Below are 26,046 nucleotides of genomic sequence, written 5' to 3' on the forward strand. Positions count from 1 at the left end.
GGAAGGACGGGCGCCCCGCGGACTCACCCGCGGGCTATCGCCCCATCGTGTTGCTGGACGAAGCGGGCAAGATGCTCGAGAGGATCGTCGCGGCCCGCATCGTCCGGCACCTGACCGAGACGGGTCCCGATCTTTCGGCGGAGCAATACGGCTTCAGAGAGGGCCGCTCGACTATCGACGCAATTCTGCGCGTGCGGGCCCTCTCCGATGAAGCCGTATCCCGGGGCGGGGTGGCGATGGCGTTATCCTTAGATGTAAGGAACGCCTTCAACACCCTGCCCTGGTCGGTGATCGCGGGGGCGCTGGAGTATCACGGCGTCCCCGCATACCTCCGCCGACTGATCGGCTCCTACCTCGAGGGCAGGTCGATCCAGTGCATCGGACACGGTGGGGCGATGTACCGGTTCCCCGTCGAGCGCGGTGTTCCGCAGGGGTCCGTCCTGGGCCCCCTGCTGTGGAACATCGGCTACGACTGGGTCCTGCGGGGCGTCGTACGGGGTCCCCTCCCCGGGCTGAGCGTAATTTGTTACGCCGACGACACGTTGGTCGTGGCTCCGGGGAGGGACTACCGGGAGTCTGCCCGTCTGGCGTGCGCAGGCGTGGCACACGTCGTCACAAGGATCCGACGGTTGGGGCTCGAGGTGGCGCTCGACAAAACCCAGGCCCTGTTGTTTCACGGGCCGGGACGAGCGCCGCCTCTGGGTGCCCACCTCGTGATCGGAGGCGTCCGCGTCGGGGTCGGGGTGACCGGTCTTTGGTACCTCGGCCTCGAACTGGATGGTCGGTGGAACTTCCGCGCTCATTTTGAGAAGTTGGGCCCTCGACTGATGGCGACGGCCGGCTCTCCGAGCCGGCTGCTTCCAAACGTCGGGGGTCCCGATCAGGTGGCGCGCCGCCTCTACATGGGGGTGGTGCGGTCGATGGCACTATACGGGGCTCCCGTATGGTGCCACGCCCTGACCCGCAAGAACGTCGCGGCGCTGCGACGTCCGCAGCGCGCGATCGCGGTCAGGGCGATCCGAGGATACCGCACCGTCTCCTTCGAGGCGGCGTGCTTGCTCACCGGGGCGCCACCCTGGGACCTGGAGGCGGAGGCGCTCGCTGCCGATTACAGGTGGCGTAGCGACCTCCGCTCTAGGGGGGAAGGGCGCCCCGGCGAAGGAGTAGTTCGAGCGCGGAGGCTCCAATCTCGGCGGTCCGTGCTGGAGGCGTGGTCTCGCCGCTTGGCGGACCCGTCGGCCGGCCTCCGTACCGTCGAGGCGGTCCGCCCGGTTCTCGCGGACTGGGTGGGCCGCGACCGCGGATGCCTCACCTTCCGGCTGACGCAGATGTTGACCGGCCATGGTTGTTTTGGCCGGTACCTTTTCAAAATAGCCGGAAGGGAACCGACGGCGCAGTGCCACCACTGCGCGGACCGCGACGAGGAAGACACAGCGGAACATACATTGGCGCGTTGCTCTGGATTCGACGAGCAACGCGCCGCCCTCGTCGCGGTCATAGGAGAGGACTACGCGCGTCGTGGCTACGATGCTCGGCAGCGACGCGTCCTGGAAGGCGATGCTCGACTTCTGCGAGTCCACCATCTCGCAGAAGGAGGCGGCGGAGCGAGAGAGGGAGAGCTCTTCCCTTTCCGCACCGATCCGTCGCTGTCGAGCCGGGGGCCGGAGGCGGGAATACGCCCGTACGTCCCAGCCCCTGTAGGTGGCGGCCTCCCCCCGGTGAAGGTCAAGGGGCGACCTGAGGGGGTGAGGCCGCGCGGTGCGCTACCAGCACTCTAGCGCGCTGCCGTGGAGTGAATAGAGTGACCGGTCGACGGTGTATCGCGTCCCGACCCGGCAGGCTGGTTCTGGTCCAGCGGGGTATTCCGGGACACCAGCGGCACCGTCTGGGCGGCCCGACGGGCTGCCGTACCGAGACGGCCGACGTTTCAGAGCCTTCGATTCGCCTCGAAGGCTCCGTCGGCTAGGCGTCCTTGGGGTGAGCCGCGCCGTCTGGTTGTAGTGTTGACCGCGGTAGCCGCCCTACCTCATCCGGGTTCTGACCTCGGAGGGGATCGGACGTCGGGTGTAAGAGTGCAGGGGAGTCGTTTAGTGGGTGGGTCCTAAAATCCTTGGGCCCGCGGTCTGCTCACAACACCATGCAGATCGTTGAGTCTCACATACCCCGCGCGCCCCTTTTGCGCGGGGACCTCGTAGGAGGTTCGGCCCTCTACCCGAAAAAAAAAAAAAAAAAAAGGTTGAAATTGCTCCTGTGCTCCCACTCCTCCCACTTAAAAAATTAGTACTACTATCGAGTTTTAAAGTGACCGGATGTATTACTAGCGTATCCCACGACGCCGTTGGTTCGCCCAGGGTGTTGAGAGCCCGTAAGTTTTTCGAAATGTGATCGACTAAAAATTTTAAATCTTTAGATGAATCGCGAGACACGGGCTGAAGGTTACAGAGCGAGTTTAAATGATTGCTTATCAGTTGCTTTTCGTTGTTGGATCTCTCGCAAAAAAGTTGCCAGGCTTCATCATAATTGGCAGAACTTACTTCGAGATTGCTGATGACGTGAGCAGCCTCTCCTTCAAGATAAGAGTTGAGGTAATGAAATTTATGTACTGATTCAATTCTGTTATTGCTGTGGATCAATGAAGCAAAAATGTCTCGAAATTCTAGCCATTTAAAGTAAGTGCCGTTAAAGTTCGCAATTTTTATAGTAGGCAATTTTAAGCCTGATATATTATTATGTTGACTTGGGTTTGAACAATTGGAACAAATCTCAGAATTTGCGGGCCTAAAGTCCTCGCGTTGCGTCTGATTAGCCTCCAAAAATAATTGAGTTTTTGCGATAAGTAATGAAAAATCTGTCTCAATATCATCTCTTATATCTAGTTCAGCTTCTAGATAAGCAATGTTCATTATTTTTATCTGCGTCTGCAATTCATCAAACTTAGAAAACATATCTCTCAAACTTTCATATCTTTGATTAAGCATACGCAAATCAACCTGCAAGGCCGGCTGCGATTCTGAGATCTTATTAAATAAATTTTTATATTTAGTGATACGACCCTTGACGGAACTACGACGAGCGTTGAGTTCTTTTAATGTGCTTACTGTGCTTGCTTGCACTGGGGACATCTAGTTTAAGACTCCCGATTGGCGAGATAGATCTCTCAGTGTGAGACATAATGGCAAAGGAATGAGCAATACAAAATTGAAAGCAAACGAGAAAAATAAATAAAATTAAAATAGAATGTTACGTAAATTATGCAATCCGGTCAATGCCCTCAAGTAACAATGGGTCAAGGTCAGCGCAGTGTCTTATAAAGTGTAGTCGGCCAGATGCGGGAACGGCCTTGAACACGTACACGTACGGACACACGTAGAGCGACCTGTGCGACACGAAGCGTTTACTGGAATGCAGAAATTGAACTATTCAACACAAATGTTATGATTTAATGAATGCGTTTGATGAATAATTTATTGTTAAATTTTACGCTTGTTATTTAAGGAATTATTGAAGTGAAACTTTTTTAGGCACATGGGGGTAAAATTTTTACAGAACGTCACGCAGGTATGCAACGGAAGTGACATCAAACTACTATTGAAATGAAGTACTTGTCAAATGTCAGTAGTAGTAGTTGTTGTATTTTTCCAACTGGAAAGGCAAATGTATCATACCATACAGCCTAATATTTTATATTTTTTTTGTGAAAAATGTTAATAAGAATGAAATGAAATGAAAAGAATTTGGAACATTAATCAAATAGCATGAAATTAAATTAGTCAATTCAATTGGCAAAATATTAGTCATTTACAATTTAGCAATCTAAACATACTGTGACTGTCAACACGGAGGTTTGAGATTGACATTTGACAGAATTTTGGCGGGTCCATATCTTCCTTTTTCCCTTCCTCTAAGTCTTGGAAATCTAAAGTTTTAGATTTGTATCAATATAAGCAAGACTTATAAATTAGTTCGCCAAAAAAGTTTCACTTCTGACATGTGTACTTTGTACGCACGCACTTTTTTTCGAAATGTATTGTAACAGCTCGTTGTACTGCAATCTCAGAGTTAACAAAATGTAATATTATTATAATTTGTTGTATTTAATGAAGTATTGATTACGAAATGATATTTGACTTTATTAATGTGTAATAATTAAGTTTTGACTAATGTATTTCACTCTTAGTTATTAAGATGGAGGTAGTTTATTAAAGTTTAAAGCACATAAAGCTAATTTTCGTTCGAGTCTAAGGCCTATGGATGAATTAATGGTTGATTTATGATGAGAATAGATATAAATCAGGAACGGACATTTCCCTGCTGTTTGATGTTGATCACGTTGATCACGTCGAGGTCACCAATGTTCCGTGCTGGATGTCTTGTTGTTCTCTTCAATGAAACGATTTGGCTCGTATTTACAGGTCTATTAAAAGATAAAACTGAAGAACAAATAATCATGAAGTGCAATATGAGTATTGTAGATAATGTAATCGTTAAAGATGTATATGCGTTCGCGATCGCTCGATGAAGTGAAGCTCGGTGGTGGACGAGAATAAAAACTTGTTTGGAGGGGGATTTAGAGATCCTTAACAGTTGGAAATCTGAAGGTGCAAGGTCAGGAGTATACGGCGGATGCATTAACACCTCCCAGCCAAACTCTCTTAATTTTTGCTGAGTGGCTAAAGATGTGTGACGTCTAACTGATGTGTGGCGTTATCATGATGAAAAACCACACTCCTTTTGTTGATTAATTCCGGCGGCTTTCTCTCAACTTCTTGCTTTAATCTCATCAGTTGTCCACTGTAGAGTTTAGAATCGATGGTCCTGCCTGGTGGTAATAGCTCATAATGAATAATGCCCTTCCAATCCCACCACACACACAGCATCACCTTATTGCGAGTTAGCCCGGGTTTCGCCACAGTCTGTGAAGCCTGACCGGTCTTTGACCACGACCTTTTTCGCACGTTCTTGTCGTACGTGATCCACTTTTCATCACCAGTTATCAGCTTCTTCAAAAATGGTTCGGTTTCATTGCGTCATAACAAAGAATCACAAATGAGTACACGGTTCATTAGGTTTCTTTCAGTGAGCTCGTGAGGTACCCAAATATCGAACTTTTTTGTGTACCCAGTTTTTTTCAAATGCAACAAAACTGTTTTGTGGTCAATTCCCAGTTCTTCAACTACGTCGTAACTACTGATATGCCGATTTTGCTCTACTTTTTAAAAAATGGCAGCCATTTTATCCGTAATAGGGCGATCAGAGCGACGTGCATCTTTGACATCAAAATTTCCGGATTGAAAACGCTAACCAAATTTGTGCTACTCTCACAGACACTGCACTAGGTCCATAAACATCGCAAATTTTTATCGCGGCTCGCGTTGCATTTTTATCTTTTTTGTAATAAAATTTTAAAATGTATCGAATTTCTCCACTAGATTCATTCATATTTACAGTTGTTGTTGTTGTTGTAGTCCTAGGGTACCCCGCTGGTACATAGGGCCCTCACAAGTTGTCACCACTTTACCCTGTCTTGCGCTTGCTCCTTGACATCACTCCAGGTCACGTCGGCAGTCCTCATCTAACTCTCCACGGTGCGTCGCCAAGTGTGTACAGGGCGACCAGGTCTTCTCCTGCCAAGCGGTTGCCACTCAAACGCGATTGATGCTGCGTTGACTCCGCTGCGCCGCAGAGTGTTCCTATCCAACGCCATTACCGATGGGCAATGTCTTGCGCGTTGGGGTTTTGGTCACATTTAGTCATTATATTTATTATTATTATTAAAGGTCTTTATTAGATAGATAGTGACTGACCAGAATATGCGGAGTATCTACTAGCGAATGTACTCCATAGAACGCGTTTACAGGGAAAGTCAAGTTCTCAACGCGCGTCATTATTCATTTTAAAAATATTTTTATTGATACATGGAGCAGTGCTCTCTTCTGAAGTATACAATTCCTTGATTAAGCGCAGGGCTTGCAATTTACCTGTAACTTTGACAGCTACAAAATACCCATCTATCCAAAACCATCTATGTCAAAAAGTTGCTAAGATCTATATTTATGACGCGGTCATTAGATATTGTAATGAAAACCTAAAACACAAAACGGTTAGGTAAGCTAAACCACTAGTGAAAAAATGGTTGTTAGCATGGAACTATATGGACACAGATAACTTAATTAAAAGCAAGAAATAGCAGTAGATTTATTAGTTTTGTTTCTTTTTTTGTTTATTTTTTCTTTCATACTACTTTATTTTATATTTGTTTATTTCTACGCTCCCCACATATGTGTGTGTATTTGACGTGTTATTTTTATTAATCAAATTTTCTATTATACCTATGTTAAATCTTGTAACAACACACATGAAACCAAAAAAATAAAATAAATTTTTATTTTATTTTTTTGGTTTCATGTGTGTTTTAATGTTTCCGAAGCGAAGCGAGGGCGGGTCGCTAGTTATTAATATAATAGTGATGTCGTTTATGAGATCGATTATACACATACATAGTAAATCGTATTTTGTTCCTCACGGTACAGGCTGTGCCTAGTGTGAAGATCATTGGTTAATATTATATTGTTGATGCCATCTGCGTGATCTCTCAATTTGTTATATATATAAATAGTATTCTAGGTCAAGAATTTATGAATATTTTATTTAAGAGTTTATGTAGTAAATAAATAAATAAATTATTATTATTATTACTTCAAGACCAAAGAAGTAGTGTAAAAATGAACTGCGACTCAATCAAAGCTATCAAAGCCGATGTCAGAAAAGTCATAACTAATACAAAATAGAGCAATTTAGAAGAACAAAAATGTTAAAATTAAACACTAGAACTGGCACCAAACAAATTCTAAAACTAACAGACAGTGACGGCAACACGGGCTGAGAACAATATTTGAGCGTGGTTCAGAAGCTTAGTGAGAATTGCTACGTCTCTGAATCCAAAGAATTATGGGGGAAACATATATTGAAACAACTCGCCCCATCGGGAATGTTCTCGATAATTGTAGAGTTGTCGTGTCGACTATAAAAGCGTTGCGGAGATGAGACGAAAGCAATTAATAATCGGATCTATTCGAAGAGAAACAGCGAACGGATCACCTGAAGCGAAGTGGAAGAAGTGAATTACCAATTGTAAAGTGTTATGTAAGTGTTCTAAGTGTTAAATAGAGTTTTAATTTATACTTCGGTGGAAGTTTTATTTATCCAGTACCCCAGCGCGTAACAGTGTGTGCTACTTGTAATGTTTTGTGCTAAAGTATAACAAGTTGAACCCAATAAATAAAATAAAATAAAACGAGTATCTTAAGGAAGCGTCAGAATGCCATTTTGATAAAGCGGCGCGACACGATAGCTATCTTATCTTGGGCACCGCTAATTACATGTGCGAGTCAGGCGACGGAGCAGCCCAAAGCATGCCTTGTCGGATCCTCTACGGATCCACGGTGCTTTTATTTTAAATTCCACTAAATTTTAAAAACACGGCTTTTTGGGAATTCTCGGTTAAATTGCCCATCGCACTACCGTGCTGGCGTAGCTTCTCTAAATGAATGTTATACCAATACTTCTGTTGTATACGCTTATTTCTGCAGCAAAGCAGCTATGCATTCAGTTTGAAGGGTTAGAGCAGCCGTCATACTGTTAGTAGGAGGCTGCCTTCCTCGTTGACGGCTCGGAGCGACTGTAGAGGTCAAAATCGCGCGGCGCGCTATCACCTCGGTACCACTAGCACGCAGCAGAGCTAGAACTTAATAGCAATCGAATAGCGGCATCGCATTCCAACCCCGCAGTTGTTCTAATCCAACGAGGTGTATCTTTATTTCAAACCCTGTATACTCCTGCATTAAGACGGATCTCGTGTGGTTCAAGTACGCATTGTATAGTGACACGTTGTTTGGCAGGCTCCCCGTGTCAGCGCGACGGCTACAACGGCACGTGCGTTCTTGCGAAGCACTGCGAGACACTCATCTTGGACTACAAGGAACAGAATTATCCACCGGTAATTATTTAAAGCAATTCATGTCACGCTGCTGCCGGTGGGGCGTGCTGTGAGTTCGCCCGGAAGGGACAACCATCTTGTCTATTTCTGAAGCCTTCTTCTACTTCCGCGAAGCGTACGTTAATGCGTTCTGGCTTGAAGGTCAGAAAGGCTGTTGTGCTGTAATATATATATATGATATATTATTGAAACTCATTTTCATGTCTGAAAGTGTGGCGTTGACGACATTCGTATTATGATATTTGTGAGCTATAGCACTTACAACGTTTCTTTCTTTCTTTCTTTCCGACCATACAGGCCGCGAGCTTGTTCACCCGTCTATACAACAAAAATAATACCATAAAATTAACACTTTGATTAGATCAGTGGACGACCTCTCGGCCCATCTAGTGTTAAGTGGTTACCGGAGCCCACAGACATCAACAATGTAAATGCCGCCACTTACTTTGAGACATGAGTTATAAGTCTCAGTTTTACAGTACAACGACTGCCCGTTCCTTTGAACCGAAACGCATTACTGCTTCACGGCAGAAAGTACCTACCCGTGCGGATTCACAAGACGCTCTACACCAGTAATAATAATGATAATAATAAAAAAATAGACAAATAATAGACCGGATATTACACTAACTCTAAAAGATAGAAAAAATACATACTTAATAGATATTGCAATACCTAATTCTGAAAATATAAGGAAAAAATACAATGAGAAAATACAAAAATATATACCACTAGCAGATGAAATACGACAAATGTGGCATCAATACACCGTTAAAATTATACCCATAATAATTTCATCAACCGGACTCATTCCAAAATCATTACACACATCGCTCTCAGAACTTGATCTTAATAAATATTCATACATCGCTTTACAAAAATCTGTAATAATCGACACCTGTTCCATAGTGCGACGATTCCTTACATCCACTACTCAAATCCCTACAACACTACACAATGAACCAACTCATTTGGCGTAAGTTAGTGCTAGATTCACATTTACCAGCATTAGCTGAGAAAAAAGATATCCATAACCCAATGATTGTTAGTAAGTTGTAGTTTAAAATTAAAAGGTTACATACTTATAATTAATTAATTATTTAATATTAGTACTACTTATGAGATTTGGACCCCTATTTGGGTAAAGGCCTCCTCCATCCTTTTCCATGACTCCTTGTCCTTGCCTGATTTATTCCAGTCGTTTCCTGCGACGTGTGTTATGTCATCAGCCCATCGTCTTAATTGTCGACCAACATTCCTTTTCCCATTGGTCATTTCCATCGTGTGGCTTCAATGGTCCGTCTTTTGACTGGGTATGGTGAGATGTGTCCGGCCCATCTCCACTTAAGTGAGAGTGCGTGGCTGAGAGCATCGGTATGCTTAGTTTTTGATGAATGTTGAATGTTGAAAATTGATGAATTCTTAATTCTATGTATTCTCCTAATTTTCAACATGCTCCTTTCCATGGCTGTTTGACTACATTAAATTTTTTGTTTTATTTTATTTGTAAATATCCACGTTTGGCAGCCATACAACAAGCAGGGTAGCAGGCATGTATCAAATGTTGCCATTTTCATACGCAAGCTGTAGTTCCCTTTTAGGATTTCTTTTAGTGCCCACAATTTCTTCCAAGTTGCGTTGATTCTTCTTGTTACTTCTTCTTCGTTGCTTGTCATTTTGAATGAGATTTGCTTCCCTTAGTAGATGTATTCGCTGACGTATTCTATATTGTTACCTTTTATCATTATCGCGCGTTCGTGATTGTTGGTTAATATCTTAGTTTTGTTTACATTCATTTCTAGGCCGATTTTTTAACTTTCGCAGTCCAGTGATCTCATCATTTCCTCTAGGTCTTTGGCAGTTTCAGCAATTATAACAACATCGTCAGCGAACCTCAGATGGCTTAGGTAGTGTCCGTTTATGTACACTCCTCTTTTTTTCCAGTCTAGTTTTTGAAAAATAGTTTTAAGTACTGCTATGAACAGCTTCGCGGAAAGAGGATCTCCCTGTCTGACTCCTCGTTCTATTTTTATCTCGTCCCCTCTAGTTTCTAATTTAACTCTGCTCGTACTTTTTGTGTAGATATATTTTAAGATATTGATTTATTTATAGTTAATATTTGATTGTTGTAGTGCGTTCCAGATTGAACTGTGACTGATGCTGTCGATAGCTTTACTGTCGTCAACTATTCCACATAGTTTGTATGTGGTCCATTGTGCTAAAGCCTGATCTGAATCCCGCCTGCTCCTTTGGTTGCTGCTTGTCGAAGTCGTCGGATATTCTCTTTAAAATTACGGATGAAAATAGTTTATATATGCTCGCCAGCAGGCTTATGAGTCCATAATTTCCTATATCTAAGGGGCATCCTTTCTTGAAGAGTAAAATTATGTCTGATGTACACCATTGTTTCGTTACTTTTTCTTCGTCTAGTATCATGTTAAACAATTTCGTAAAATGGCGTGTTAAAATAGGTGCTGCTATTTTAAGGGCCTCATTATATAATCCATCTGGTCCGGGACTCTTCTCAGGCTTCAGCTTATTCATTTGTTCGTACACTCGTACATTCGTTCGTACAAACGTACCTTTTACTGGTGGTTGGACCACTTGTGAGTCCGCGCGGGTAGGTACCACCACCCTGCCTATTTCTGCCGTGAAGCAGTAATGCATTTCGGTTTGAAGGGTGGGGTAGCCGTTGTAACTATACTGAGACTTTAGAACTTGTATCTCAAGGGGGGTGGCGCGTCTACGTTGTAGATGTCTATGGGCTCCAGTAACTACTTAACACCAGGTGGGCTGTGAGCTCGTCCACCCATCTAAGCAATAAAAAAAAAAACTTCGGAGTCTTCAATTTTTCTGACGCAGTCTGTTGAGTTCATGTGAGTTATTTACGCTTTCGTTTCAGTGTTGTTTTGTTTCCTATATAAGTTTTTATAGAAGTCTGTTGCATGGTTTATTACTCTTTATTATCTATTACTCTTTATCTTTTCTAGATTTTGTTTCTAGTGAGTTATGTTCGAGTTTTTGAATCCATGACTTATGTGTAGTTAATTTTTTGTAGGCTTTTTTGGTACTTCTAAAATTCTTTATGTTTCTTGAGATAATCTCATATCTGTGGTCGTTGTAGTCCTTACGGATTGACCTATTAGCCTCTTTGTATATTATGCTTAGTTCTTCTTTCATATCTTTGATTTTATTCTTTGTTTATGATAGTTCCGTGCGCCTTTTTATAAGCTGAATTGTGTTTTTGGAGAAAATATTATGTTGATGAGCATGTGCACTGTTTTTGTATTTTAGACTCTCTGTTATGCCTCTTTCTAGGATATTGTGTAGTATGTTTGGATATCATTACACTCTGTTTCTATATTTTCTGTGTGTATTCGTAGATTTTCGATATAGTTTTTAATTTCTGTTTCTGTCTTAGGAACATTAGATGGTGTTGTGTAGGTTCTTCTGCTCTTTACTGGACGACTTAAAAGTAATGATGCTCTCACTAATCTATGATCGGAAGAGAATTTAAATTTGCTTAGTACCCCGATATTAGTTATGAGTTTATGGTGATTTATCATTATAAAATTTATTTCATTATTAGTTTTTTGGTCTGGTCCATCTGCGGCTCTTCTTCTTTTTTAAGAATGAGTTCATTATTGACAGTTGGTGTTGGTAAGCATAACTTAAGAGACGTTTACCTCTTTCATTACTCACTCCGTAACCATATTTTCCCATTACTGGATAGTAGTTTGTTTTCGGGCAACCTATTTTCGCATCGAAATCTCCCATGACTATGACCTTTCCTTCCGTCTTGGTGTGAGCATATTCGATGTCTTCGTAAAATTTTTCAATTTCTTCTTCTGTTGATCTCTCTGTCGGCGAGTACGCTTGGATTATTTAAATTCAAATTCAAAATCATTTATTTCAACTTAGATGTCAGTATAACACACTTGTTGAATGTCAATATATATTGATAAGGGGAGGCTTTCAAATTTTATTTGTAAAAGTGCTACTCTTTCTGAGATTCCTATAAAGTTGGTGATGTTGTTTTTATATTTTTTCTTGATTAGAAATCCTACTCCATGTAGTCCTTTAGTTTCGCCAATGTAGCAAAAGATAAGGTCGCTGTACTCTTCGATTTTACATCCCATTTTTCGAATTTCTGCGAGGCCTAGAATGTCCCAATTAATATTTTTTAGAGCATTCGTTAATTCTAGGAATCGTTCTGTTGATGAAAGTGTTCTTACATTATAAGTGCAGATTTTGAGGGTTTGTTTTACGTTTTGGTCTGTTTCTGTATTTGGCTCTACATTACTTACTACTTACATGTAGTATGTAATGTGAGTCGGATGATGAACATAATTTCGATGTTTTTCAACACGTGTCACGGTGGTGTCCGATAAGAGGGCTGTCAAATGAAGAATTAAGAGTAAAGATTGCATATTGTGTATGGAAAATACAAAAATATTGAAGAGGTAAAAGATACTGATCTATTGTAATTCAGTGACCCTGTAATACTAAGGTAATAATAATAATGCTACTTTGCTGCTAAGAATGCTGCCTAAATCAAAAATCTTGAATTCAAATTTTAACCATCGATTTAGGAAACGAGAAATACGTTAAAAAAATGTTTGTGTATTTTATTGTCGTTGAAGGCGAAGCTTAGGCGGTCAGATCCTAAGTGACCTCCCCGGCCCAAGGACATCTGCTGCTAAGACTTGTGAACGGTCAGTTAGTTATTTTCGTCGTCTATTTTATGCACATATGAGAACGGTCAATTTGTTCCTTGTCGTCTGGTTCGTGTCCCGTTTCTTAGGATGTCATAAAATGTACTGCCTGCCGCTAGTCACGTACGCCCTCGTTCCATTTCTCTCTTTATTTTTGAATTCTTATCAAGTGTCTGTCTTAATCTGTGTCTAGTCGTTGCAAGTCTCATGTCCTGTCAAAGACGTTGCACGCCACGACAACTTATAAAGGGGTTTTATGACGAGAGGTTCACGTTCTCAGGTGTGCGGGTTGCGCGGCAAGGAGCCCATCGTGTGCTGCACCGACTGTAAGCTCGTGGACAACATCGAGTGAGTTGTGCCCCTGTAAATCCGGCTCGTCTGAATAAGTCATTACCAGATCCATTACAGATTCAATTTTCTTTTTTTTTTCAGAAATATATACCTCTCGCGCCAACATTCACGACTCGAAAAAACGAACGAGAAGTCTTGGGACGGTATAAACGCTTTCTGTATTCATTGTTTTTCCTTGTTATCTTCACTTGCTACGAACTAATTGTGGAAAAGTAAATTTTTATACCCGGTGGCCGTGAGAGCATTCGCCCGTAAAGCACAAAAACAAACTTATACACACTTTCCTTCCTTTTCCTAAACCCTATCATATGGCTTTCTCCAAGCGAAGTAGAACGGGAGTCCTCAGCGGGGTGGGTAGCATTTTAAGCGCCTTGCAAGTTGACGTGCAAGAATGGCGGTGACCACTCGCTACCAGGCGGACCGCATGCCGCAAGTGCTACACGGCTCCCGTTGCCCGCAGACATTCACCCTGACTACTACAACAGCAGAAGAATTCAGTGTACAGCACACCCAAATGTAGATTTATCTTGTCACTAGCGGACCCGGCGAACTTTGTTTCGCCTAGAAGTCGAATGTCAAATCATCGTCAATAGTCACAAAACCGACCAAGAGAGAGTCAGAGAGTTCTGAACAAAATTTCGTCAATCAAGTACATATAATTGTCAAGAGTGCTGCTACCTAGAGACATCGCTTTATTTTTCCTGTAAAGTTTACGTAAACGTCTATCATGTCAAATGATTTCAGATAGTTGACCCGGCGAACTTCGTACCGCCTTAACCGCACTTTGATGCAATACTTTATTTTGTATAGCTGACCTATCTTATGTATGAGTACCTATTCAATTTGAACTGGAATCTATAATATCCTCCATATAAAAATGAATCTCTCGCCATACCTGAGGACTTTACTAATTTTTATTAAATAAAAAAACAACATATATATTTTCATAATAGTGCTTATTCCATAGGGTTCAATTTCACTCATATTTTTACAAATCGCTATTGAACAACTTTACATTTTGAAGTAAAAAATGAGCTCAACACCACGCGCGCTCTAGAAAGCAACTAATAGCCTCTATACCCTTCACCTGCTTCTCTCTATTCTAATGCTTTTTGATAAACTATATTTTTAGTTTTATGTTCTGGCGCGTAAATAAATAATGTTGATGGTTTTCCGACACGGGAACAGGCGACATATAATTGGCCATGTGAAAGGACACACAATATTCATTAGTCCAATAGCAACAATTTGCTCTGAACTGTAATCAATTGCCACATTATAACTGAATGCAGCTCTGTGGGGATTAAAAACAACATTTCTATGTTGATTTCGATTCCGTTGAAGTTCATTTCGCGCTTCGCGTTGCTCATCAGTTTGATTTACTCTTATATTTCTTTGACTTGCCGTATTTCGAGTTCTGCGGCCTAAGTTTGTACGTCTGGTTGGTGGCATTGTTAAAAACGAAAATCCAACTGAAATTAAAAAGATCTCATATATTTTCTATATAACCATGTCAAATTGTAATATTGTGTAGTCACCAAAAGTTACCAAAAATCGATATGAAGTGAAGTGAACTTACCGTGACTAACAAACACTTATTAGCAAACAAAAAACTTCTTAGTCTTTAAAACAAAACGAACTTTATTAAAAACATAATAAAATTATTATTAACGCGGTTATGGATGTGTTGTCACAGATTACCACAGATTCTTTTGTTTTAAATTGAATGACGTTGACATTTGTTAGCGCGGTTATCGATGTGGTGTCACAGATTACCACAGATTTTTTGTTTTAAATTGAATGACGTTGACATTCGTTACGCGCTTTTTTTAAAATATGCAAAATTAAATGTATATTTTTCAATCTTTCTGAGAGATTTTCTTAATATTTGTTTCCGTAAGAACCTTGTACAGAGTATTAGAAAACTACAAAAAAAAAATAAGCCAAATCGGTCAAGCCGTTTTCATGTTATGTCGTGACAACGGAAAACGGGTTTCATTTTTATATATATAGATTACATCTCTACATATAGCTATGCGGATGATGGATGACATGGTGGAAGCGTAGTACCGGTCATAAGAGTTCTCACGCAGCTTGGCTCACCATCGAAAATTCATACTTTAATACCACAAATGCGAGTGTAACTTCGTCTGTTGCGCTTTCACGCCAAAACTACTGAACCGATTTAAATGACATTTGGTATACAGATAGTCTAGACTCTAGAGCCTGAGAAAGGCTTTTACTTTTTAATGCGAAAAAGGATGCAAAGGGTTGAAAGGGCGGGATGAAAAGTTACATGGAAGTATCGTCATTTTTTGGAACTAAAAGCTTGAAACTTATTTCTTAAGTTTGTTGTAAAAAGTTATGCCAATTTAAAGAATCACGTAGTTGGGCGTTTGTAGATTGTTTACGCCTGTGCGCCGCGCTGCAGCCTCGGTCACAGTCTTCGCCAAACCCGTCGCTTGCGACGAAGGGCTCGACGAGTAAATTAACTAAAGTAGCGAGTAAAATAACAGACACAGCCCACTGAGTATCTCGCCGGATCTTCTCAGTGGGCCGCGTTCCGATCCGGTAGTAGATTCTGCGAAGCACTGCCCTTGCTAGGGCCAGTGTTAGCAACACTCCAGTTTGAGCCCCGTAAACTCACCTACACGTTAAGGAGAAGCTGAAATAGCGTCTCAAGGCTATCAGAATAGGGAGGGGAAAAAAAGCGCTGCTGCCTACAGCATTCAATTATTCGCAGCGCACGCACGTATTCCGGAGGCGGTGGCGTATTAGTAGCATTCGATAACACTGACTGTTTGCATATTTTATCGGTTTGTACTTTAGGGTTTATAGGGCTTGTAAATGCATATTGTGTGTATTTAGTATAGTTAGACATTTATTTTCTTGATTTTCTTTATTTCTTAATTTTATGTGTAAAAATCTGAAAGTTATACAATTTAGTCGTATGTGATAAGAACATATTTGTTTAGGGTTTAGAGGGTTTGTAAATACATATAGTATGTATATTTTGTATAAGTTAGTTTAATTTCAAGTTCTTGATTTTTTTATAAACCTTATCATTTACCTATTTAATTTAAAATATTTCTCAATTTTTAGGTTTAAAAAAAATTTAGTAATTTCTGATTAATACATATTTGTTAGCTTAGGTCAGTGATATATATAAGATAGGTTATTTTTCTTGACTTGCTTTGATTAGTTAGGTATTTTTTTTATTTTTTTCTAAATATCAGGAAATACTTACAGTTAGATCTTTGGAAAAAGTACATTTTTGTTAGCTCAGATTAGTATCTATTACACATTTCGTTTGTTTTCTATAGTCAAAAGATTAGGTTGACACGTCTTAATAGTTATTAAGCTGTAATAAAGTTAAACTGTGTAATAATCTGTAAGTATTTATAGTTTAGTTTTATGGCAAGTATGTGTTTATCAAACAACGTTGTGTTAGTAGGTACTACTTATTGTAAGAATGCCTCGAAGGGGATCCAACCTCTCCCAGTGCAGCAGGAATGCTAAAAGGATGAGATTAGTCCGATCACAGGAATCTGAAGAAAATCATGAGGCAAGACTCACTGCATGTCAGGAACGTCAGGCCAGGTTTCGTGCTACAGAAACTTCGGCTCAGCGAGTATCTCGATTGAGTTCACATCGTTCTCGAATTATGGCCACCGAATTAGGGAGAACAGGGAACAGCGTGAGGCACGTTTGTCCATCGATCGTGAATCTCATGAACCATTGCGTGAGTCTGAGACTTTCACTGATAGGGAATCCCGTCTGAGCTCTGAGAGGGCTCGGACAGCAAATGCCCGGTCTCAGGAGACACTTGAAGAACAGGAAGCACGGCTCACTGCCGATCGCGTTTCCAGTGACTCTATGTTTCGCGATGATAATAAATAAAGCCCAAGGTCAGACGCTAAGAGTTGTGGATGTAGATCTAAGCGTTAACTGGTTTTCACACGGTCAGCTTTATGTAGCTCTGTCGCGTGTTAGCAATCTTAGCAACCTGTATGCTTTGATCCCAGATGGCTATACGTCTAATTTCATGTATAGAGAAGCATTACTTTAAATTAGATTTTTCTAATTACCCAAGTGACGGTGTTTATACACCAACAGATATGTTTTTTTTTTATTGCTTAGATTGGTGGACGAGCTCACAGCCCACCTGGTGTTAAGTGGTTACTGGAGCCCATAGACATCTATCTACAACGTAAATGCGCCACCCACCTTGAGATATAAGTTCTAAGGTCTCAGTATAGTTACAACGGCTACCCCACCCTTCAAACCGAAACGCATTACTGCTTCACAGCAGAAATAGGCAGGGCGGTGGTACCTACCTATCCGTGCGGACTCACAAGAGGTCCTACCACCAGTGATTACGCAAATTATAATTTTGCGGGTTTTTGATTTTTATTACACGATGTTATTCCTTCACCGTGGAAGTCAATCGTGAACATTTGTTGAGTACGTATTTCATTAGAAAAATTGGTACCCGGCTGCGGGATTCGAACACCGGTACATCGCAACAACGAATGCACCGGACGACTTATCCTTTAGGCCACGACGACTTTGTCTCAAAAGATTTGAAAGCCTTTTTTTAAAAAACTGTTGGAAATTTATGCCCCTCACAACTCTGTGAAAAAAACAAGTTTTATTGCAATTAGTGAAGTGACATTTGTTTTGCATGCTTAAGTCTATGTTGAAGAAGCCATACCTATTAATGCAGGTACGTATATTTGTTTTGTGTTTATTCAGATAACATGATTTGAAAAAAATATTACTAATTAAATTATTTTTGGGGTCACCAGGGACAGCAATATGTGTAAAAAGAACCGGAGCATGGGGTGACTCGGGATGAATATGTGGGATATTTCGGAGTTTTTTAATCTTATTTACTTACCTATTACCTACCTATCAAAAAGAGTGAATTTTCAGAAGGTAGGTTGGCAATGTATAAGTTGGCTTGAGAATTGCCTGAGAATATGTTTTAGTGACAAATGGTGTTTGATAATGTAAATAATATACGTACTACTATTTGTTTCAGTATGCCTCGCAATTATAAAAATATTCGAAACAAAACATAAAAAATACGATGAGAATATTATTACAACTGCTCTTCGAGAATATGAAACCACAGAAATGTCATTTGTAAGCATAGCGAAATAATGCATTAATCCAAAATCTGTTCTACAGAGACACTATACTCAAGTTATGAAGAAACCGGGTGGGTAAACAGTTTTGAGTTGAGTCGAGACATAGAAGAATATATTATTGAATATTTGAATGTTTGTTCTGAATACTATCGCCTGACACTTACGACTGATGCTTTTAGTAAAAGGATTTTTAGATAGATCAGACATAAAGATTAAGAGATTCACAAATCATATGCCAGACCCTGACTTTGTTGCTGGCTTTTTAAGAAGACTTTACGATAAAATTTCTGTAAGAATAAGAATAAATAATAATACCTACAGACGTATCTTATTTACGTCCCTACCTATCTACTCCATTATATTTTTTGTCTTTTGACAGCCCTGACCTGTTTTCTCTAGCAACCACTTGTGCGTCCCAACTGACCCCACATTCAGTCTGAAAAGGGACAGTATAGTTTTTAGTAAATAAATTAATAACCGATTAAATAACTGTTATTTTATAAAGAGTATTGTATTATTTAGGTTAGCGGACATAGGTACATTTCATTCAAATGATATTCACTTTTATTAATGTAAGTCTATAAAATTATAGTGCAAAGTTCAATTTTGTCCCTTTTCACCCCGTTCTGCGGTACTTAACCACCATATTAAATTTTCTAATGATTTTCTAATATAACCTTATGGCATTTGACATGACATTGACAGAATGCGTGCTGCAAATATCGTCGAAGTGGATGTAAAAAAACTGAAAGGACTTTTTTTTTGTTTTTTTTTTCCCTACCTAAGCTGGTAGCCTTGAGAGGTTATTCCAGCGTAACCATAACTAGTAGGTGAGCTCACGGGGCTCAAACCTGACGACGTTGCTAACACGAACCCTAGCAAGAGTCGTGCTTCGCAGAATCTACCACCGGATCGGAAACGCGACCCACTGAGAAACTCAGTGGGCTGTGTCTGAGGGTTAATTTACTCGTCGAGCCCTTCGTCGCAAGCGACGGGTTCGACGAGAACGGTGACCGGTGCTTGAAGTACCTAAAAGCACCGTTAGTGGATCGGGAGGATCCGAAATGACGTGTTTTGGGCGACGTCGACTGCTTTCCATTCTGTCCGCAGGATCGGGAATGTAGTTACCGGCGGCCACGATGAGAGGGTTCTCGTGTCGTGCCGCTTTATCGAAGTGACGCATCGACGCCGACTGAAGATACTTACTGATGGACTCTAGGTCCAGGTCGTCATGGAGGTCGACGTTCCTGACGAACCACGGGGCTCCGACGGCTATCCTACAAAAACGAGATTGAATGATTTGGAATGATTTTAAGTGAATGCGGGCCGCGTGAGCGAACACTACACTTGCATAGGTCATGACGGGGCGTATGCAAGCTTTGTAGAGTGTCACGCTTATTTCTAAGGGACATTTTACTTTGCCTGCATATCATCGGGTAGAGGCGTCCTAGAATGAAGAAAAGGACGTGAGGTCGAAATGGGACTATCTCTGTGATGAGTCTTTGAACATTTCATTGACACCATTGAATTTAATTCAGTATAACTCATTGAAGACACAGCTTAGGCCATTCACTACATTCACTACATGACGTCGCATATCCAAAGTTTCGAGGTTCTTGTGCTTTTTGTAGTTCGCCTCTGGAATGAAATACACCGGTATGCACCGTTCATCGATACGACTATGATAATGATATTGACCAACGATCATAAGCGTCAACAACCGCTTAGAATCAGACGGGTCTTATGCTCCTTTGCTTTCCAGGGCGCAACAGGCTAGAACTGTAAGTAAGAAGCTGACCCAGGACAAGAATCACCTACGACTCCAACTTCACACATACCCACAGCGATCAATAGGAAAACAGGAAACCACATTTTATAAGATTTTCTAGTTATCAATTACATTTCGTCGAAGTGCTTAGTGTTTTTATAATGAAAACTAATTAACTCTCAGACACTAATACTAGCATCAAATTGTTTGTAATTGTTTCAGCTTGCATCGACAATGCTTTATACATACCAGACTACCACTGCAAAAGCACAGTTACCTATGGCTTTCATAAACATTACAACCCCGAAAGGAAATGTCACTCAATAGTCTCCAGCGGGTGGTCTCCGGTCGGCGGTGAAGACGCCGAAAGAGCGGAGTTCCCCTTCATGGTAATGTACCGCAGAGATCGTAAGGGCAGTGCACGTGTCGCAGAGGCTCGCATAGGTACTGATGTGCACGTGTGCTGCAGGCGCTGCTGGGGTTCGGGGCGAGCGCGGAGGAGGCGCAGTGGCTGTGCGGCGGGTCGGTGCTCTCCGCGCGGTACATCCTCACGGCGGCGCACTGCATCTCCGAGCCACGCCTGTCAGTTCACTCGCCGGCGCCACGCTACCACGCACACGCACACACAGACACTAGACGCCAATAAACAGCACGCCCTGTCGTCCGCAGGGGACCCTTGAAGTACGCAGCTCTCGGCATCCTGAAGCGCTCCGACCCTCCTGAGATCTGGCAGCGGCACACCCTCGCCCAGGTCATCCCGCACCCCGACTACGTCTCGCCCTCCAAGTACCACGACATCGCGCTCCTCAAGACAGAGAAACAGTATGTGTTATGTAAATGTAATCATTAAATAACTAACATCACACTACATTGAAAAATAATGTCGTAAAACTAAAATAGAGAACGCTGATAAATAAGATTGGATTATTATGTTATATAAATCAATTTTTAAACTATTCTTACGCTTGGTTAGTAGTTAGTCGAATATTACGTCCGATGTTTGTAACGTGTCAATGAAAAAAAAAAAAAAAAATACAAGAATTCGATGAGATTAGGTCTGTTTACAGATTTTGTTCAGGGAAATAAATATAAGCAGTTCGCGCGCGCGCATCCCTCCCTCCGTGTGGGCGCGTGTTGCTAAACGCTAATGCGTATCGCGATAAAATGACGCAAACTGTGAAATGCAATGCGTGCAATATAGTGATCGACGAAATGCTATCGTACATTCAAAATAAGGTGTCGGTGATAGATAGGAAACGTTAGTGCGAATTTGTATAATGTCATTCTCAGCTGAGGAAATCAGTAAGTCGAAAACGTTATTGTTTGATTCCGTGTCTGTGGGCAGGTTGAAAATTAAGCGCAAAAACAAGGGCAAAGAAGAACGAGATCTCGTGGACATTGTGAATGTTTTTAAATCTATGGAACCTGATCTTTTCCCGATTTACGTTGCGAGAGATCTGGACAGATTACCTCCCCTAGTTTATGATCATTTTGATTGTAGTAAGATATTAAAAGACTTACTAAAATTTCAAACTGAAATTAACGATCTAAAGGTGACATATTTCAGCAAAACATACAGAAACAAGTCTAACATATTAATTATACGTAAGCACACATACACACACACATAAAAAAAAGTTTTTAAAATTAACTTTAAATTTCCATAAAGATTAAAGGGGTTTAAATAAATGCTGATGGTGAAATGTTACGTATTGATAAAGAATTAAAGGTATCTTAAAAAAATTGTGATTCTGATGCACATTGCCTAGGTCCTGGGATCCAATGAGGATATTCCAGCTGCTTGGCATAAAGTGACAATTAGACAGTACTAAGTCTGGTTCCGGGTCGTTACAGCACGATCCACGGAGTGTATTCTAACAACAATATAGTCACGATAAACGGGACTATTAGAACCCTACAATAAATTAATTATAAACAACAAATCTCAAGAATCTACAGAGATCAGACAAAGTGATAATTAAAAACTTACCGATAATAATAGGTTGGGTAAAAGTCTGTTCACATTATAGTATTTATGAACTTGTAATAAAATCTCTTTGCCTATACTATTTGTATCTGGCTGGTTTTGTTATCATTAAAAGTTTAAATTATAAAGAAGATAATTCCAAATTCAAATTAGGAAAATGTGTGATTTTTATTTATTTTTCGTACTGTCAAGATGAGTGAATCTAATGAAGAATTTCGATACATATTAAAATTTTACTACAAAAAAGGTAAAAATGCAACGCAAGCCACGAAAAAAATTTGCGATATTATGGACCTAGTGCAGTGTCTGTGAGAGTAGCACGAATTTGGTTCAAGCGTTTTCAATCCGGAAATTTTGATGTCAAAGATGCACGTCGCTCTGGTCGCCTCATTACGGACAAAATAGATGCCATTTTTGAAAAAGTGGAGCAAGGTCGGCTTATCAGTAATTACGACGTAGCTGAAGAACTGGGAATTGACCATAAAACAGTTTTGGCGCATTTGGAAAAAAACTGGGTACCCAAAAAAACGATATTTGGGTACCTCACGAGCTCACTGAAAGAAACCTAATGAACCGTGTACTCATTTGTGATTCTTTATTATGACGTAATGAAACCGAACCATTTTTGAAGAAGCTGATGACTGGTGATGAAAAGTGGATCATGTGGGGTAAGAACGTGTGAAAAAGGTCGTGGTCAAAGCCGGTCAGGCTTCACATACTGTGGCGAAACCCGGGTTAACTCGCAACAAGGTGATGCTGTGTGTGTGGTGGGATTGGAAGGGCATTATTCATTATGAGCTATTACCACCAGGCAGGACCATCGATTCTGAACGCTACTGCGAACAACTGATGAGATTAAAGCAAGAAGATGAGAGGAAGCAGCCGGAATTAATCAACAGAAGGGGTGTGGTTTTTCATCATGATAACGCTAGACTTCACACACCTTTAGCCGCTCAACAAAAATTAAGAGAACTTGGCTGGAAGATGTTAATGCATCCGCCGTATAGTCCTGATCTTGCACCTTCAGATTTCCACCTGTTTCGGTTTCTTCAGAATTCTTTAGGCAGTGTCAGGTTAACACCACGAGAGGACTGCCACAACCAATTGTCGCGGTATTTAAATCAGAAGCCCCAAAGTTTTTATAGCAATGGGATCATGTCCCTACTTACAAGATGGCAAAAAGTTATCGAAAAAAATGGTACCCACATACTTTAGTTAAATGTAAATAAACTACATTAAAAATGTTGTGAATTTTCTTAAAAAATGCGAAGAAACTTTTTCCCCAACCTATTATAAATCGGTCACTATTCGTAAAGAGCTATTTAAGTATGAAGAGACTAGACCTTTATTGTAAATATTAAGCGCGATTTTTTTTGTTTCCTACCTAAGCTGAGAGCCTTGAGAGGCTATTTCAGCGTAACCTTAACTAGTAGGTGAGCTCACGGGGCTCAAACCTGACGACGTTGCTAACACGAACCTTAGCAAGAGCCGCGCTCCGCAGAATCTGCCACCGGATTGGAAACGCGACCCACTGAGAAGATCCGGCGAGAAACTCAGTGGGTTGTGTCTGAAGGTTAAGCGCGGCTTCAGAATGACTGGCTTTATTGGTTGCACGCGTTTTTATGCAATCGAGAACAAAAGAATAATAAATGCAGGCGCTGTCAACATTTGGACAGAATTTCATAGTTTCAGTTTGTAATTTTGTTTGTTCCAGAATAGAGTTCAACGTGAATGTGGTGCCCGCGTGTTTATACTCTGGTCAGATATCTCCCTATATTAATAAAACCCGAGCACTAGCCCTGGGGTGGGGCTATTTGGGGCCGAGGAAACGCTTGGCAGATGTGCTGCAAAAGGTCTGTAGGGCCAGATTTAACGCAGTATAAGTAATTGATGAGAACTTTTTGTTTAGTTTCACATCAACCTAATTAGTTTTATTAGTATTAAGTTGGAAATTGCCTCTATTGAATAACAGTATTTAATTATTATTTACTACTTGCTACGTACTTACTTACTTACCTTGAACAAAGGCTTTCTTTGATATTAATTTTTAGTTTAAAACAAAATTGAACAATATAGTGAATGGTGACCCGGAATGGTTATGGCGTACCCGTTTGATTCTTATTTAATTCATTATATACCGGAAAAGCCTTGTGGTATCGGACTACAATAATACCATCCCAAATCCTTCCGGGGGTATTGTATAAGGCGATTAAGAGAGTGTGAAAAAGTATTGACTTCCTTTAACTTATTCATCATTCATTATTACGGGTCCATCTGTTCGAGTCTTTCTCCAGCCATAACGATCCCCGTTCCACTGGGTCTAGAAGACAAGGATGAGTATGTGCACCTGTATCTCGCGCATACATTTGTGTATTTTAATATATCCTGCGCAACTGACGGCTTCCATATTATTATAACCGCATCCACATATAAAGGACTTCAATTTAATGTCATTGGATCAGACTTAAAGTAGTTAAAGTTCTGTGGCATTGTATCAGACTTAAAGTAAATTTTCCTATTGTGTAAACTAGCTTTCCTCGTTAGCAGTAATTTAGTAAGTCATTCTGTACAAACAAGGTTGAAGTGAGCGAGTTCACCGCCGAGGAGTGCTTGAAGCAGTATTCTCCGCACCGACACCTGCTCGACGGGTTCGACAACAGCACGCAGCTGTGCTTCGGAGACCGCGACACACCGCACGACACTTGCCAGGTTAGTTTGGTTCTCATAATTTAAGGAATCCAGATGCACGACTGAGTTGTCTCATATGACAACGTACTGTGACAGGGTGACAGCGGCGGTCCCTTGATCCTGCACGAGAGCGAGGCGGGCTGCACCAGGGCTGTGCTCGGCGTGACGTCATCAGGCGTGGCGTGTGGCGATGCGGGCGCCGGCCTCTACACGCGCATCGAGCACTACAAGCCTTGGATCGTGAGCATCGTCTGGCCTTGAAGATTTTTAACTAAACTTATTAGAAATTGTTTTAATTCATTGTTGTCTTCCAAATTGAATATAAAAGAATCTTTATCGGCTTTTGTTTTAATTTGACTTTAGAAAAATACACAGAATGTTTGCTGGCCTGGTACCTGCCCGTACGCTTACGCCCTTCCTTCACAAATACTTAGTCTGGCCATAAATACTGATACAATTAAAAATAAACAAGTGTTTCTCGGAATTTGAACCTGCGCCTAATTACAAAGCATTGCCGCCCGGAAACTGTGCAGTGGTTCTATTCACTCTAATTCTATTCTATTTATTCTATTCACTAAAATTTCTAAAATTCCTAGAATCGCTTCGGCCAATTTAGTGTTACCGAAGCAGGGGCCTCGCCGCAAGGCGAGCGCGTGTTTAAGTCCCGGGGCAGCCCCCCCTGGGCAGTCCGAAGAAATGGAGTTTTCTCCAACCAACACACTGCTCGCGGAATTTTTAAGCGAGAAATACCCGGCCCTCGAATCAGAATTTTTAGCTTACAAAGCTAAAAGCGCCGTGAACTGTTCTACCGTGCCCGCCGCGCCCGCCGTTTCCGCCACGCCTGCCGTTCCCGCGTCCCCTGCAAGCGCGCGCAAAACTCCCGCGCTGTACACCGCAGCCTCCGTCGCGCCCAGCACACCTGTGTCCCCCATACTGTCGCGAAAAACTCCCGCGTCTACCGCGGCAGCTTCCGTTCTACCTCAGAGATCATCTGCGGCCTCCGTCGCGTCCGCCGCTCCCGCGCCTTCCTTCTCGTCCTCCGACTCTGACTCGGATATGGAGGTTGACCTCGTTCCCGCCTCATTAACAGATGGATTCACTCTCGTGCAAAAGGGTAAGAAGCGCGCCGCGGAGTCCCGCGCTTCCGCGGCCGCTAAAATAAGCTAGGCCGCGAACGCGTCGCGCCCCCGCCCTCCGACCCCCGTCGCTCCCTGTCCCCGTGCCACGCCGTCGCCGCGCCCGGTGGTACAAACGAGAAATCAGGCCCCTCCTCCGTTGATTCTTCAAGAGAAGGCTGCTTGGGACCGTGTCTCCCTGGCCTTTAAGGCCAAAAACATAAATTTTGTAAATGCCCGTAACCTCGCGAACGGGATACAGATAAAAGTAGC

At 41.8% G+C, this 26,046-nt stretch overlaps 1 protein-coding gene across 1 annotated transcript in view; it reads left to right on the forward strand.

Annotated features, from left to right (window-relative positions):
* Positions 1 to 24,960, forward strand: part of LOC114251767 (venom protease-like) — a 36,753-nt gene extending 11,793 nt beyond the window's left edge. The window contains exons 2-10 of the mRNA XM_089731710.1: positions 7,899 to 7,996; positions 12,992 to 13,059; positions 13,144 to 13,205; positions 20,206 to 20,372; positions 20,453 to 20,565; positions 20,653 to 20,805; positions 23,685 to 23,823; positions 24,548 to 24,679; positions 24,755 to 24,960. Of these exons, the coding sequence (XP_089587836.1) occupies positions 7,899 to 7,996; positions 12,992 to 13,059; positions 13,144 to 13,205; positions 20,206 to 20,372; positions 20,453 to 20,565; positions 20,653 to 20,805; positions 23,685 to 23,823; positions 24,548 to 24,679; positions 24,755 to 24,919 (1,097 nt within the window). The 3' untranslated portion in view covers positions 24,920 to 24,960. The remainder of the gene's footprint in view (positions 1 to 7,898; positions 7,997 to 12,991; positions 13,060 to 13,143; positions 13,206 to 20,205; positions 20,373 to 20,452; positions 20,566 to 20,652; positions 20,806 to 23,684; positions 23,824 to 24,547; positions 24,680 to 24,754) is intronic.
* Positions 24,961 to 26,046: the final 1,086 nt, after the last annotated feature.

The sequence above is a fragment of the Bombyx mandarina genome, chromosome 12 (assembly GCF_030267445.1).
Source record: "Bombyx mandarina strain Sakado chromosome 12, ASM3026744v2".
NCBI classification, from domain to species: domain Eukaryota; kingdom Metazoa; phylum Arthropoda; class Insecta; order Lepidoptera; family Bombycidae; genus Bombyx; species Bombyx mandarina.